The sequence below is a fragment of the Cyanistes caeruleus genome, chromosome 2 (assembly GCF_971803275.1).
Source record: "Cyanistes caeruleus chromosome 2, bCyaCae1.hap1.1, whole genome shotgun sequence".
NCBI classification, from domain to species: Eukaryota; Metazoa; Chordata; class Aves; order Passeriformes; family Paridae; genus Cyanistes; species Cyanistes caeruleus.
Window position 1 is genome coordinate 70,165,972 of NC_141702.1, and position 16,475 is coordinate 70,182,446.

Below are 16,475 nucleotides of genomic sequence, written 5' to 3' on the forward strand. Positions count from 1 at the left end.
ATTAAAGCTGCAAACCGCCCCAGCCTCCAGAGTTACCTACTTAGAAAATAACTCATTTCAACCTCCAGCAAGTCTTCAGCACCCACACAAGGTGCCACTGGTGAACCTAGGGAAGAGAACATGTTCATTAAGGGACAGCATGGCTGTCACTCAGCTCCAAAATCGAAACTCAAGTGGGTTCTTCCATTTTCTTTCCTCCAACACAATGAATATCCTGCCAGTTCTTTCCCTTAAAATAACAATAAAACAAGTTTATATTTAATGACTGACAGACAAAGAGAAGATGGCAAATGTCAGCTGCAGCACAAGAATAAAGCTATTAATGGGATATATGCCTGGAATAACTGAAGACAGGAGAATGAGGACAGAACCCAGGCAATTATTTTATGTGTACAAGTAATTTGCTTGCATTTCTAACTCTTGCAACTTTTTTTCAGCACTGTTGCTTTATGTGCCATGCTCTCCATCTGGGTTTACATGCACCTGCTTCACAGTTTGCCTCTAGGTATGGGAGGCACTTTATACTGAGGTTCTTGCATGATAATCTTTCTCCTTCTGATCTGGATTCCTGTTCTAACTCATATGTTGGCTTCATGTGATGATGTAAAAGCTGTATGAAACGAGGGCCATTACTTTTGTCAGTTTTTCAGATTTCTCAAATATTGGAGCAGTTGGTTCATGAGGGCACGATAAAGGCTATGTCACTATTTTTTATTTGTTATAATCAGTCATCATCTGAAACAAAATTTGGATTGCTTTTCTTCTTTTTTTTGTTTTTTAAGGAATAACCAGCACAATACTAAACCACAATTAATATCAAGGTTAGGTACAACACCGACATTAAGAGAACCTCCTTGAGCTGAGGAAGGCTAACTAAAGGATGCACAAACACAGACAGGATTTCTTCAAGGCACACACACCACTAAAGAAAATACTCCCAATTCATAGTGCAGGCAGGCAAAAGCCAGACTTTTTATTTAAGTTTAAAGTAACAAATATTCACCTACAATCACAGTATACTGCTTAGTTTATCGCTTCTGCTTTGAATTCTGTGCTTTCATTTCATGTGTCTACATATTGCATTTGTGTACACGCTGCAAAAGTAACTTTGTATGTCATTTAACATCTGTGCATATCCTTTAGAGCTCAACATTACACAGAAATTAAAAGAAATTTTGAATTTTAAGGTACCGAAAACAATCAATAAAGTTCCAATGAAAAAAATAGTATAAATGTTTCTTACAGTACAGTACTCTTAATTTTATGTTAGTGTCATTTTAATGCCATAGTTTTCAAATATTGACTGTATAAAGAGGAGACTAGGGGAAAAGTTATCTAAAATGCCATTCCTAAGTCTGTTAGACTCTGGTGATTTATGATATATGTACAGTATATAAATATATTTATGTATATATGTACATATATATTGGTTAACATTCATTATAAATAGAACTGTGTCAACCTAAGCAGTATAAAAATAGCCACTTTCCTGGGAACATGCAAGCACAATATGCTCTCACCTAATCTATAAAACTCAAAACAACCAAAACCTTTAGCTCTGATTTTCTATAAATATAAATTTCAATTGAAGACTTTCAGCTGATTTAACCATAAAGTAAGTTTTTCCAGTAAAGATATAAAAATTTGTTTGATGCTAGCTATAATCAAGCTCAAACACAGTATATTTTGGGTTATTTACTTTCAAGTATTTTTCCCATGTGCGCTAAATCTAGACACACTGCATTTTTTTTTTCTTTTACAGTAAACTATTATTCAGCTCTAAACACTAAAAGCCAAATTACAGGCAATCTGGCATGCTTGCACTGCAGGTAAAAGGCTCTCCTCTACACTGATCCTATGTGGGAGGCTGTCCTAATATGGCTATTTGTGCTCCAGATCTTTTGTTCATTGCAAAGCATTATCAAGATTCCCCTATCATAATATTCTTAAGGCCAGAAGAGAAAGTACTACAACCATATAAATCTTGTGTTCTGCTCACTGAAATTCACTCTGAGGTCCCTGCATTCAGCACAGTGACTGGTAGCTGGACTAAAACACCTCTCCTGTTACAGCTAAAGAGGTTCCAGCTTCAGAAGAAGAGCAAGATCTTGACTTTTTAGTGACTTTTCCCAAGGGGAAAAAAATTCGGTTCCATCTGAACCAAATGTGACATTTTTCCTTTTTTCTTGCCATATGAAAAACTGAAAAATTGTTTTGACCTGAAACATTCCATTCTCCTCCAAAGCACTCCAAGTACCAGTTAGAAAAGCAAAAGAAGAAATAGGAGCTATGTCCAAAGGTGATGCTGTTCCTCTGTGTACCCAACAGCTCAACAGAGGACACACTGGGCTGGACCGTGGGAGGAACAGCACCGAGTCCTTCTGCTGAACACATTTCAACCATCTATTAAGAGAATGCCATAAGCACATGACTCTGCCAGTCATGTGTGGCATATGCTAACTTGTTTTCATTCCATTCCACGCAGCTAAATACCCACCCCTGCTCATTTCAGAAGACTGAAATGCATCTGTCTTCCTTCCCTACCATCTCACCTCAGCCAGAGCTTTGAATTGCTTTTGCTATCTCTCAGAAAAGTACTTCATACAAAAAAACAAACAGTATGGAAGACTCAAGGCACACTCTCTTCAGGACAACATTTTTCTGGTGATTAGAGGACCTTTTAAGGAAGTAGAAAATTTAGATGTAAATGGCATGGGCAAAGGAGAGACTGCAGTCTCATTTTTTCCTTCCTAGGAATATTGTTTGCACCTGCAAGTAACTGGGTAATAGAGGTATGACCTAGATATTCCCCCCTCCACCAGATCTAGAGATATTGCTCTGAAAATGTTTTCCAGATTAAGATGCTAGCTACTGGATTAAAACTGTGACTATCAAAAGTACACATCCCAAAATCGCTGTCAACCAGTTGTGAGATGGGGTGTGCAACTCAATGAGGTGGGTGTCAGTGAAGGCCTAGTCTCCTAAAGATGTTCAATGAAGCTGTTTGTGCAAGCCTTTCTCTCTGGCATCTCAATGTGGTACACCTAAATCCTTATCCCTCAACCAAAATGGCCTTATGTTCCCAGCCACATCTTACATTTATTCCCTTTTCCCAGGGTGGCTCCCACATTTTTCACAAAAGTCTTTTCTATGTCAGAAGTGATGAATCCTTGTTAAAGTAGCACAGTCTTCCAGCTTTTATATTTTGAGAAAAAAAATATGAGGCTTTCTATTTCTTATGGTAAGTAGCATAAATGCACCAAAACACCGGTACTGATACCTGTGTATTAATTGTTTAGAGAGCTGTCATTGGAAGTTGGGGACTGGGAATTCACAAAAGGCTCATTTGCCTTCTGATCGTCCTTCATGGAGGCTGCTTGGTCTGAGATGGAAGAGAAGGAGAGCTGGTCATGTTCCATTATATGCACTTGGTCCTCTTCCTTGTCCTTCTTCACATAAAACAATTTCCTAAACTTTTTGAGCTCATGGAGTTCACAGAAAGTCTCAAGAACCACCAACATTGCGATAAGGCCCATCAACAGATAACCTGAGTGAAAAAAAAAATAAAAAAATTAGTTACTAGCAAACCAGGTAGGACTGGACCAGTTTTGAGCCTGTGACTTTTCTCACCCCTGTCATCTCTGATTAGTATGTTAATTTTCTTTATGAAAAGAAATTTCATCTCTAATTTCAGAAATTTGTACTGTGATATCTTTGTTATTTTTCTTTTTAATTCTACAACCAGCAAGACCCCACATAAACAGAAAAAATAATACTAGTGGCTTCAATTCTGTTACAACTGTGCAAGAAAAAAATAATGTGTAAAGGTATTAAAAAATCAGAATACTAAAATTTACCACATGCACGCTCTCCTACTTACTTGTGACTTTCATGATTAAGTGCCCTTCAAAAGATTTTGATCGAAAGATGGAAAACAAAATTTTACCACAATATTCCTATATATTTCAAGAAGTAAAAATATGGGAGCTAATTATGGTCACTGGTTATTTGTATCAGTTAAGCAGGACAAATCATTTACTATTTAATTTGAATTATTTTCCTCTAAAATTATTGGACATACAACACCCTGGAACATATACACAAAATTATTAATATACATAAAATTATTAGACATACAACACCTGGAAAAACAAAGCAGCTAGAAAAGTGCACAAATCTAATAAAACCAAAATGAAAAATTACTGTAAAATTACTCCTGGAAACTGAAAAACCTGACACAGTTACTCCATCTTTTGGGGATATTTGCAATGTTTTACTAAGGCACACAGATTACCCAAAACCTGTAATTGTTATCTAAAATGTATTACAGATTACTTTAGCCACGTACTGACTGTCTTATTTTTGGAGGTAATAGTCAGCTCTCATAGACTGAAACTTTTGGAAATGGAAATCTCTATGACCAGCAGCACACTGAGCTCTTTTTTTTATCCTCTCTAAACATACACATGTATAGCTTAAGGGAAGGTGTTTCAGTGTTTCATTAAATCCCTGCTTCTGATCATTACAATTCAATGAGGAGTGTGACTACTTAGTTATTTCATCATTTCAGTGAAGTAAATCAAGCAGAAGCTAAGTGTGTAACTATTAGCAGAATGCACCTGTCCAAGGGCTGAACATTAAGTGTGCTGAAAAATCAACACAGATTAATGATTATCATTTCCATATGGTCACTGTTCTGTTACCTAAAGGCATAAATATTTCACCTGTAGTTAGATTATTCACTGGCAGGAACACTCTCCTTTTCCTTCCAGGAGTACCATTAATCAACTTCTTAATACTGAATACTCATCTAAATCAGCCCTACAGCTAAAATTTATCATTTTTTTAAAAACTTTGTATCATAACATCACATGGAAGCTATACATTAGCACAAGGAAGAACTGACAAAGTTATATCAATTGAAAAGCATCTATAAATCTGCACTGAGAAATTGTAATTATCTCTGAAACTTGGTCCAGTTGATTGCCATTTAATTTAAAATGGGACTTGTGTTCTCCTAGAAATTCTTGAAAAGTCTGTAGTACTCATTAAGCATTTTCTGATGTAGAAGTCCAAAATATCTTACAGAAAATTCAGGTTGAGGAGGAAACATTTTATTTGATTCCTTGAATTGTTCACATGAAAAGAAAAAGAATAATATTAAAGTTATAACCTTAAAACCTATTGAAATTAGATACTCTACGGTCATAACTTTTTCTAAAAGCTATTTTTTCCTTTTAGTATTTCCTTTAGTATATCCTAAAGTTTATTTCCTAATTGCTCTACAGCTTGAAAAAGCTTTAATCTGAGCCATAATGTTTTCATCAGATTTTGAGTTTTCAGAACAGCAAGCCAGCAACAAGGTCTTTGCCATTTGTGATTTTCCATTCACTTCACCATTTAGCATCCCCAAATCAACTCTGCAGATCAGCAGGTTAATAATTAAAGCTATCATTCATAAGATAAGTATGACAGGGAGAGGAGGAAATCTGCAATGGCTAAAGGCCTAGCAGGATAATAAAACAAAGTGTTCTGCTGGCCAGTTCAAGGCATGAAGAAAAACTCTCTTCAGGTAAAACACAAAACCAAGTTAACAGACACTTTGCCTAGATTATGATGGCTGGATCATGCACAGAAGCACAGTCAAATGCAGACCAGCCAAAGAAATAGACCTGATGGGAAAGGTTTGCTTTGGCTGTTCAGATCTTTTAACTGATGCCTTTGAATACCCAAAGACTGCTCAGGTTGAAAGTGTGTGAGAAACTGCAATGTTTCAAAATGCTGTCACTGGAAAATACTGCCCTCAGCATATATTTACTCAGAATACCAACATAAAGGTAATTTTCTTCTTAAAAAGATTCACTTCCTTAAAATCATCAATCACCATGATTTCTTCTGTGTCAAATATAATGAAACTACTTAAATTTAGCATTCATGGTCTTGCTTTTCTAACATCTCAGTCTATTTGTCTGTCTTTGACAGCTTGTATGTACCAATGCCAGCTTCAGCTACCTTCTGTTACAACAGGAGTCAGAAACTTTGCTATTCCACTTCATTTTCCATGGCTTCTTGATTCATCTCTGTCCACCTGTCACCTAACCTTGTGGGATTACCTTAGGTTATACAGATCATCTTGGCCCTGTGATGCACTGAAATGTTAGCCCAAAATGCTCTTAACCATTTTCATAACAGTTACATGAGGGGCTTTTTTCTACTATAAATAAGAGAGTAAATAGCTATAATGAAATTCTAGTTTTAGCTTTTTCTAACTAAGACCTTCCCTAATTGACCTTACTTAACAGTTTCCTCTTTACAGAGCTACCTAAATTAATGCCCAGTTTGCTGACAAATGATCGTTATTGAGAACGGAGAGGAGAAGTCTGATTGTCAATTTGGTGTAGATTTTTCTTTTCTTAATAGAAAATGCCTTTTACTTGGCTGGTTAGATTGACACTTACATGTAATTCCAATTTTATATAGCTCTCTGAATTTTTGATTGTAGCCTTCTCCTGGCACATAGTCTCCGAGGCCGATGGTGCTCAGGGAAATGAAACAAAAATAAAAAGACTCCAAAAAATTCCAGTCATCTTCCAGGACAGAAAATATTGCTGCTGGGATTAAGAAGAAGCAGGAGACAGTGATAAACCCGAGGACCATGGCATGGATGATTGCAACGACCTGCTTGGAGAAGCCCCAGCGAATGTGGAAGTACAGCACCGGCCGCCTGGTGACGTACACGATGATGCGCTGCACCACGGCCGTCAGGAACAGCAGCGTGAACGGGATCCCGATGACTGAGTAGATGATGCAGAAGGCCTTTCCCCCATCAGATAAAGGCACTGTGTGTCCATAACCTGCAACAAAGCAGAGCAGGCACGGGTTGAGTTAAAGTTAAGAGCTCGGGCAGCAGTCTGATATTGGCTATATTGAGTGAGAAGAATAAGCTGCACTATCAGTAATTCTGAATTCTGCTGTTCTTGACAAATGGCGTTCAAAGGTCTGTTCCATGCAGGCAAACAAAACTCAGTACTAGCCATGAGCAAGTAAACCCAAATATTTTAGACTTCAAAACTGTGAACATCATTGTATACGTGCTTATTTCAGAGAAGGAAGAAAGACCTAGTCAGGAGTGGAAGCTTATGCCAGGAAATTTGTATTTGATTCTGGGTTTTCCTGCTGAAGTTTTCATTTAGCTTTACAGGGTGATGTAACTTTTCTACCTACTGTGTAAACTGGAATAATACATACTTTAGAAAAATATTCCTACATCTACAGTAACGCGCTCTAACACCTTTTGTGAAAATCAATTAAATTACACAGAAGATTACATAGAATCAACATTCCAAGCTATCTAATTCCATGCTTCCACAGAATATAATCCATCAAAGGTATCTAAAAGCAGAACAAACATTTTTCACTACAAAACTCCAAGGATCCAGTGACTGTGGCTAGATTTTTGCCTCACCATTTACACACCAGGAGGATGAATGGTGATGTGCTCAGAGCACAGGAATCACAGCCAGCAATCCCAATGTCACAAACCTGTGCAATTGTACCCAGTGCAAGTGGCTATGTTGCCAAAGCGCACTCTGAAGACAGCATTTGGTTCTAAATGTAACTCATTGCCACAGAAAGGAACAGTAAATCCAGATAAACCAGGAATGCTTTCTTCTGTTTGACAACAATAAAAGAAAAAAAAAAATTGTTTTCATTGCATCTAGGAAAAGGAAATCTCTTGGAATTTAATCTGGGCAGCCTTTACACTGATATCAAACCAAGCAAGTGCAGACAAGCCCTGCCAATTCTGCAGCCCCAGATCAGCCAGCTCATGTGGGTTATATTACTGCTGTTCAGCAAGGCATTTTCCAGAGCTACTGCAACCAGCTATCTTGAGCAGTCCAGGCAGAACACACCATGAATTCAGGGTGATGCTGCCTCTGATTCTGAACTGGACTCACTCTGCACCTCCCCAGTCTGCCCAGTGCAGCACTAGACCAGGCAGACATTCCATGAGGCCTTCTGGGAACTCTCTGCCTGCTCTCCCGTGAAACTGGCTGTTCTGCAAGTCACTTCAAGTTTTATATGAACAAAAGAGATTTCTTCTCTACTTTGATGGATTTAATAATAGAATCATTGCTTTTTAAGTTTTCCAGAGGAGTAAATAAAAAATAACATTTCCTTTTCTTAAGATGCATAAAGACACTTCCAGACAATGAGAGGCAGGCAAGACATTGCTACAATGTACAAAGTCTTGTAGAAGAAACACATGAGGTGTAATTTCTCTGTGTTAGCTAACCCAACAGGAAATTTCAGTTGTACTTGAATTTTAATGATATTATGAATAATTTAGTCAGGCTCAGTCTTTTTGACTGGTAAATCACATTAATTAATGGCTTTTTTTTCCTGCTCACCTTGTGTTTGCTTTATCTGCTTTGAGATAAGAGGATCAAAACCACACAGAGCTGTTCAATCGGATTTATGAAATTGTAGAGAAGTGTTCTACTCTGTGCCTAATAATGCTGGAGGTTTGACTGGCATTCCTGACTACCACTGAGCTGATGCTTTCTTGATCCTGTCTATCAAAACTCTTGGATCTTGCATCCACCAGGGCATATCCCATCAATTAATGTTTGAAACTATGACAGAGCATGATTTTATCCACACTCATTTTCAGATAACACTTTACTGCCCAGTTGTCATGGGGCTCTTCCATCTTCCTTACTGCCTTAATGTTGCATCCCTAGTAAACTTAGTTGTTTCCCTCTTCCAGGTCATTTAGGAATAAGTTGAACAGCACAAGCCCAACGCATATCTAAAGGAACACCACCAGTGACAATCCCTAGGGGAATGGACAAACCATTCCTTCAAGAACTAACCATTTCTCCTACTCTGTTTGCTACCTTTACATATCTCACATCCATGCAAGTCCCAGTTACTTAGTTTTCCTGAAAATATTCTGTGAGACAATCAACTTCAAGTTTGGCAGAGAAGAAGAGTGTTGTGTGTATATATCATAGGATAATTAAAACTGATCCATGTGACACAAACACAAAAAAAGGCAGCTGTACTGCTCCATCACATCAAGGTATCTTCAGTATAGCAGAACTATGGGCATGTTATTTAAGTAAGCTGCAGATCAGACCTAATTTAGAATAATCTACCTCATTCTGTATATCCATGCTTAAAGAATGCAAGCATATTGGAAGAAGAGCAGAAAAAAGTTACTGAAACCAGCATGGGAATTGAGACTTTTTTATGAGATGAAGATAAAAGGGTTGATTTTCTTGACACAATTGAATGGAGGTTGAAAAGCGATAGAGTATCTCCCTGTTAATGTATCAGTAAACAAGTACCACCAAAAAGAAATGCTTTAGATAAAGAATAATAATTGTGTCACATTAAGAAAAAAAAAAAAAGTCTTTCATATAACATTTTAGTCTAGAAATGAGAAAAAGGATTTTAAGCTTCAAAGAAGAATTTTGGTGCAGCCATCCATTTCCAGAAATGGGGAAAAAAACCCCCAAACACCTATGTTAAAATGAAGCCTGATGAACTTTGTGGATGGTGCAAGAACATGAAGCTATCGATACATGACAAACAGAAACTGAGCTTGCAAACCTAGAAAGTACCCTACAAACTCCAGGCTCCTAAACTTAACATATGTTTGCACTGTAAAATGAATCCAGGCTTTCATAAATTTGAACACAAACATCTGTAGCATGCATACAAACAACAATATCAGACACATTTGTCAGATCATTACACACAAAGCAGCTTGATGGTGATTTAATTCCAGCCTCTGTGCTGACCCAGGGAGCAATAAACTCATTTCTTGGATCAGATGAGGGATTCTGTTACTTCTCTGATACTTCTCTCATAATTCCTTCTGAAGGCCAGAAATTACTGCTACACAGTATGCACCTAATCTCAGAGGAAGTGAGTCTAGAGGAGCGCTCTACTCCTTCAGCTCCTACCAATTACAGGAACTACCATACTAAAGAGCACTGACAGTTTCAGACTGAGGAGAGAATATATGCTCCACTCAACCAGCAGCAGTAAGATGACATCTTCTAAAAGCAATGTATGAATGATCAGTGCTTGGGAAAGAGTCACTGCTTGGGAATGATTATATGGAAAATCTTGAGCTGAAAGAGTCACAATTTATGAGGCTATGGCAAGTGGGGAAGAAAAGGATTCCTGTTTTTTCCCGGTATGCAACTGCTTTATGTAACTTCTCTTGACAATCTTAATTGTCAAGAAAATTGCCTGTAATCTTAGTTATCACTGTACAAAAGTCATTAAAAGACCCCAAACCAACACAGCCACACTTTAAAAGAGAGGCAATTACGGATCCAAGGCACAAGATACTCCACTGTCTGCTTTCAGACACTTGTGCTCTATTGCTTCCCATCTCTCTTCTCTTGTTTGTACTTCGTACTGTGTCCTCTTCAGAGAGGTGTGTGTGTGCCCATTCACCTTTTTCAGTGGAAACCACCATGATCAGAAGCATTATAGTTGCAATCCTAAGGCATTGTTTTTGCTATGAGAAAAGGATGCTCACCAAAAGGGCACTACTTACGAAGGTATTTTTTTATTCTATCAAGGGCACTTGCTATGGGTGACCAGCATTAAATCAGTGCAGCCTGTCTGATAACTGTATTACCGATTATGAAGAACACAAGACTTATTGAATGCTATATTTTCATATCGTGTAATGAAAATATCAGATAACAATTGCCCATTTAAAAGCACTGACCTTTGAAAAATCAAACCTTCAGATAACCTGTCCAAGCACTGCTAATCACAGTGACACTAGAGATAAAGGATATCACTAAAAAAAAATCCCTTCTATTGTCTATTCATAGTTTAGAGGTACTATTCCTTAAAAAAAATAAATAATGGGAAAAAATGCATCCAAGACCAGCAGAATTTGACAAATTAAATAAGATCAATAATCCATCTAGCTCAATGTCTTGAGACAGACCATACTGGATTGATTATACAAAGAATAAACCCCACAAGATGCTGACAGTTGTGTTTCAGTTCTGTTCACATGTGAGGATTTTTCCCTTAAAAGTCAGTTACTCTCTTATGACTTGGAGGATTTCTATTTTTATATGCTTATATAAATATAAAAAATGTTTTTATCAGTTCTGATGTAATTCTGAAGGTTGTCACAAAAGTGACAACATACATACAAAAGTGTTTATTTTTAGAAATAATTTAAATTACTGAAATCTTTTTACATTTACTTTGGTGCTGAGTTATACACATCAATGATGTGTTCAATAAAAAAATTTCCCCTTGCTGTATTTCAAGTTAGTCTTCTGCTCTTGCGTCTTTCTAAAATGGCTCAGTTATGAGTTTTCTACACTTCTCAATGGGTTGTACCCCTCTTATGCAAGATTCTCTTTCACTTATTTTGTCTTCTGTCTCAGCAGTGACTAATTGCTCCTGTTAGATTGCTCTGTAGATACATACATAGAATTGGCCATTATATTCCAGGTAAGATATATTTTCTCCTTCCACTTTTATATACACCATCAGACTTTGTTTTCCATAGTGTCTAGGTAGCTTCCAACAATAATTCCAATTCATAACAGCCTGTGTCAAACCCAGCATTGCCTTGAACATTTCACACTCTTCCATCCTCTTGGCACTTCTTGGCAGTGGGTGGTTTTTTTCCTTTCAGCCTTCTCAAACACTGCTTTGACCAATCTAAGCAGTTATGTATTATCACTGCTTTGTCTCTTCACAGTTCAGTCTCTCCTGTAGCTCATTAATGAGTTCCTCTCTGTGTTAAGAGGCAGTGGCTGCCTTATGTCTTTCAGGACCCTCAGTTGAGCATTTAGTGCCATAGTGCAGAGGTGCTATACTTCTGTGTTGTAATAACCCAGCCTAGACTTTCACACAAATCCCCAGATGATGCCCCTAAGAGTGGATGTTTGAAAGGTGGAGATGGATCTGACATCAAGTGAGGCAAGTAACAGGCAAACAGAAGTGCTACAGCCCTCAGGAAGCCTCCCCCAGGTGGGCTCTCCCAGGCTATGGTGATGAAGCCTGGCAGGCGTGCACCATGCTGCAGCACCACCTCTCTCTCTTCCATTGCCTATTCATAGTTTAGTTTAGTACCTTCTATGACAGGTTTTGTCAAGCCACAGCTCTCTCTGGCCCCAGGTGACCTGTTGCAACACCACCAGCCCTGTGCAGCACCCTGGTTCTCAGGGCACCGAGAGGGTTATGTTCAGCACATCCAGCATCCTCCCCAACACGCCCATTCAGATGGCAGAATCACACCACACAGCATAACACAGCAAGTGCGCTCCTCCCTTTGCTGGTCTGAGTCAGTGTCCTTGAAGAGAAGTCAGACCTTTAAGTCAGCTCATAATCTCAAAATGCCCCAATAAATTAAGTGCATCATGTACTATGTATTTTTAAGTTATGCAAAAGTCTTCAATTCATCCCAAGTACAACATGACTCACTGGAGTATGATGTAGATGGTCAATGTTAATATTTATATAATTTCTAGACTCATTTTTATAAGCCTTTGATATTTTCCACTGTGTTTAATGGTGAAATACATCCTTCTTCATAACTGGTCTATTATCTTCCAAGAAGAAAAGAACTTGTCAGGTGATGGTAGATCTGTGCGGTAAGAGAGATCACCTTGGTTGCTGCTATGCTCTTCCTTGCAATACAAAAGAATAGTTTGAGACCTAGTTTTATGAAGAAATATGTATTTCATTGTTAAACACTTTGGAAAAATTCCCCAATACCTGTTTTGCTAAACAAATCAGAAAACTTGGATTTCCAGCCAGGCTGAAATACGCCACCCTACACTGCAGAAATGAGGAGGAAAAATTCCAATGTGGCAGGCATTTTTAAGCAGAGGAAATCCATTTGGAAATTACATTTTGCCACCTCCTCAGTTGAGGTAATGGAACCGATTTTGTGTGCATTAGAAGAGAGAAGAGGGAAGAGGTACTATGAACTAAATAGATGAAGAGAGAGAGAGAGGAGAGAGAGGAGAGAGAGGAGAGAGAGGAGAGAGAGGAGAGAGAGGAGAGAGAGGAGAGAGAGGAGAGAGAGGAGAGAGAGGAGAGAGAGGAGAGAGAGGAGAGAGAGGAGAGAGAGGAGAGAGAGGAGAGAGAGGAGAGAGAGGAGAGAGAGGAGAGAGAGGAGAGAGAGGAGAGAGAGGAGAGAGAGGAGAGAGAGGAGAGAGAGGAGAGAGAGGAGAGAGAGGAGAGAGAGGAGAGAGAGGAGAGAGAGGAGAGAGAGGAGAGAGAGGAGAGAGAGGAGAGAGAGGAGAGAGAGGAGAGAGAGGAGAGAGAGGAGAGAGAGGAGAGAGAGGAGAGAGAGGAGAGAGAGGAGAGAGAGGAGAGAGAGGAGAGAGAGGAGAGAGAGGAGAGAGAGGAGAGAGAGGAGAGAGAGGAGAGAGAGGAGAGAGAGGAGAGAGAGGAGAGAGAGGAGAGAGAGGAGAGAGAGGAGAGAGAGGAGAGAGAGGAGAGAGAGGAGAGAGAGGAGAGAGAGGAGAGAGAGGAGAGAGAGGAGAGAGAGGAGAGAGAGGAGAGAGAGGAGAGAGAGGAGAGAGAGGAGAGAGAGGAGAGAGAGGAGAGAGAGGAGAGAGAGGAGAGAGAGGAGAGAGAGGAGAGAGAGGAGAGAGAGGAGAGAGAGGAGAGAGAGGAGAGAGAGGAGAGAGAGGAGAGAAAATTATGAGATTTGTTTGAAACCTAGTCCATTTCACTAATGAAAGGTTACTATGCAGCCCTCGCAGACTTGCACTAGCACAATAAGAGACATGGTGAAGGGTGTGGCAGAAACCTCAAACCAGTTTTGCTACTAAAGAAAACAGTCATTAGGTTCATTCTCACACAGCACCAGTAAAGGTGATTTAAGTGATTTAGACTTCAAGTTGAGGTGATTTAGTATGATGCTGATCCAGCTCTCTTTAATAATATACCCCTCAAACTCCACTAGAATAAAAGCAGTAAAACAATATTTAAATTAATGTAACCATGAAGATTAGATCTTCTTCACATCAGTATCTCACCTAATCACTTCTCAGAACAGAATTTTGTTTTGTCAATTTCTAGAGTCAAGGGGCTTCTTCCAGAAGTACCAACCAACCAACCAAAACTCCAGAGATTCCAACACACAGACTTACATGTATCTCCTATGTGGTTTTGATTCCTTCTGAGACAGTACTCTGCTGCCACTAGTTATCAAAGCCAAAAATTGCTGATTGCTCAGAATCAATGTCCCGCCAGCTTGGTTTGGACTTGCCCTGGAAGGGACCATGTTTGTATAATCAGCTCACAAATGTCACCTGCTGCACCAAAAAAAAAGCTGAGATGGCTTTGAACACAGTCAGTTTAGTAATAAATACTAAATAATAAATAAATACTCATATGAGCAATTTGGTTGACTGCCAGAAATATCTGAACCAAAGAAACAAGGCACGGTTATATTTGCTTCTATGGTCAAAGCCAGTTTCAAAATCAATTTCTACCAGAACAGCTGTATGTCAGAACACTTTCATCTTACAAAGCATTCAAAATCTGCCTTGTCTGTTCCTGCACAAGAAGCAATATTTCACCTGCCCAAAGAAACTGCATCCACAGATGCTGGGAAAAGGGGATGCTAATGAATCAAACTGGTGAAAATGTTTGCATGAGGATCAGGGATACTTTCACACTTTATTCATATTTATATGAAGAAGAACAGCTTGCTCTAGTCTTATATTTGGTGTTGTTTAAACTGTCTGTGGATTTGTACCAGTGCTAGCAAAACATTGATATTCACTTCCTGTTCTTATACATTCTGTGTCAGCTTAAATAACTAGTGTAAAAATGGATTTACTGCATATGGACATGCAACATATCCTCATTCAAAATCATGGTGATCAGTAATAATAATAAAAAATCCAAAATATTATGCTGGAAGCAAAAGTAGTAATGCTTCCAATTTCCTACTGAGTATATTCTTAGTCCTCTGAAAAGCCTTCCTGCAATAATCTCATCCCAACTCTGACTTCTCTGGGAGTCCTACATGAGAAAACAAAGGCTCTTATTTACTGGAACCTTTCAACAGAGTGACGCTTCTGGTGGAAAATAATTACTCATATAAAAATACATTAAAAATTTAGCAAATAATTTGTGTATACAATGTTTTTAAATAAATGTAATAAGCCCCTAAAATTTAACATATAAATCTTTAAAACTAAACTAAAAATAATGCAGAAGTATTTTATGTATCCTGTTTGTATTCTTTTCAATTATTTAATTTAATTTTTCAGTTACTTAACACTTATTGTGCTACCAAAGCCAAATGAAAATATTGTCTTGCCCTAAAAATGTCCAGCTCAAGTAAAAAAATACTAGCCAGCCAGTGAACATGAATGCAAAGGTGGAAAAGAAAATATGACAGAGGCAGTGAGCAACACAGCAGCATTCATATGCCACCTGCAACATCACTCCCTAACCTACCCTTTCAGGTATTCACATACATTGGTGAGCTCCCTACAAAACCTCACTTCTCCAGGCTCAGCAGTCCCTGTCTCTCCCAACCCTCACAGGAGAGATGCTCCAGCCTCTTCATCACCTCACTGGACCTCACTGGCTCTTGGATGGATTCTCCAACAGCCCCATAGTTTTTTTGCACTGGGCAGTGCAGAACTGGAGCCAATCCTCCAGGTGTGGCCTCACTGGTGCTGAGTAGAGGGGATGGATCTTCTCCCTCAGCCTGCTGGCAGCACCCCTGGTGCAGCCCAGGATACCATTAGCCCTCCCTGCCATCTGGGCGTGGTGCTGGCTCACCTGCCCCCATTAATTATGCAAGAAAAACTGAAAAGTGCATGAAGGCTTTTCAAATGAGTCAAACAAGTAGGATCAGAATAAAGCCATACATTATGCCTATATTAGTTTTCTTAACTGGAGAAAAACTACAGAACCATTGATTTACAACAAGAAGTCCTGTATCTTTTTCGCTCTTGTAAGAACATTTACATTTTTCTAGAGAGATATATGGTGTCCCCTTCTGCAGCTTAGTAGTGTTTCTGTGAACTTTCAAGTTCAAAAAACATTTCATAATTCCAAAATTATGGCACGGAAATTCTTACATTATTTATGCTTACCATTAACCAATTTCCATGATGTCCAGGGAATATTTTCTTCTCAGCTAGGAAATGCATTAAGATGGTTATTGCTTTTGTTCCAACCCAGCTGCGAATCAGCTGTTCAGGGAGAAATTTCTGTAGCCTGTAATCTATTAATGTTGCTGTGCACCTTTGTATTTAAACATACACAGGTATAGAAGGTGGGAATCTCATGCCCAATATTCTACATTTCCTGTCATCAGAAAGAACATCCATGTCTCTCTCACACCACCACGCAAGGCAAGGCACACCTACAGTCTGATGGGAATTGCAAATGTCAGCAAACATTTTGTCCATTTACAGTTACTGCTGTTTTAGAGA

General features: G+C 38.7%; 1 protein-coding gene across 1 annotated transcript in view; it reads right to left on the minus strand.

Moving 5' to 3' along the window:
• Positions 1 to 941: 941 nt before the first annotated feature.
• KCNK1 (potassium two pore domain channel subfamily K member 1) overlaps positions 942 to 16,475 on the minus strand; it is a 33,486-nt gene continuing 17,952 nt past the window's right edge. Inside the window, exons 2-3 of the mRNA XM_086877798.1 lie at positions 6,459 to 6,854; positions 942 to 3,547 (exon numbers count right to left, since the gene is read on the minus strand). Coding sequence (XP_086733924.1) covers positions 3,288 to 3,547; positions 6,459 to 6,854 — 656 coding nt within the window. The 3' untranslated portion in view covers positions 942 to 3,287. The remainder of the gene's footprint in view (positions 3,548 to 6,458; positions 6,855 to 16,475) is intronic.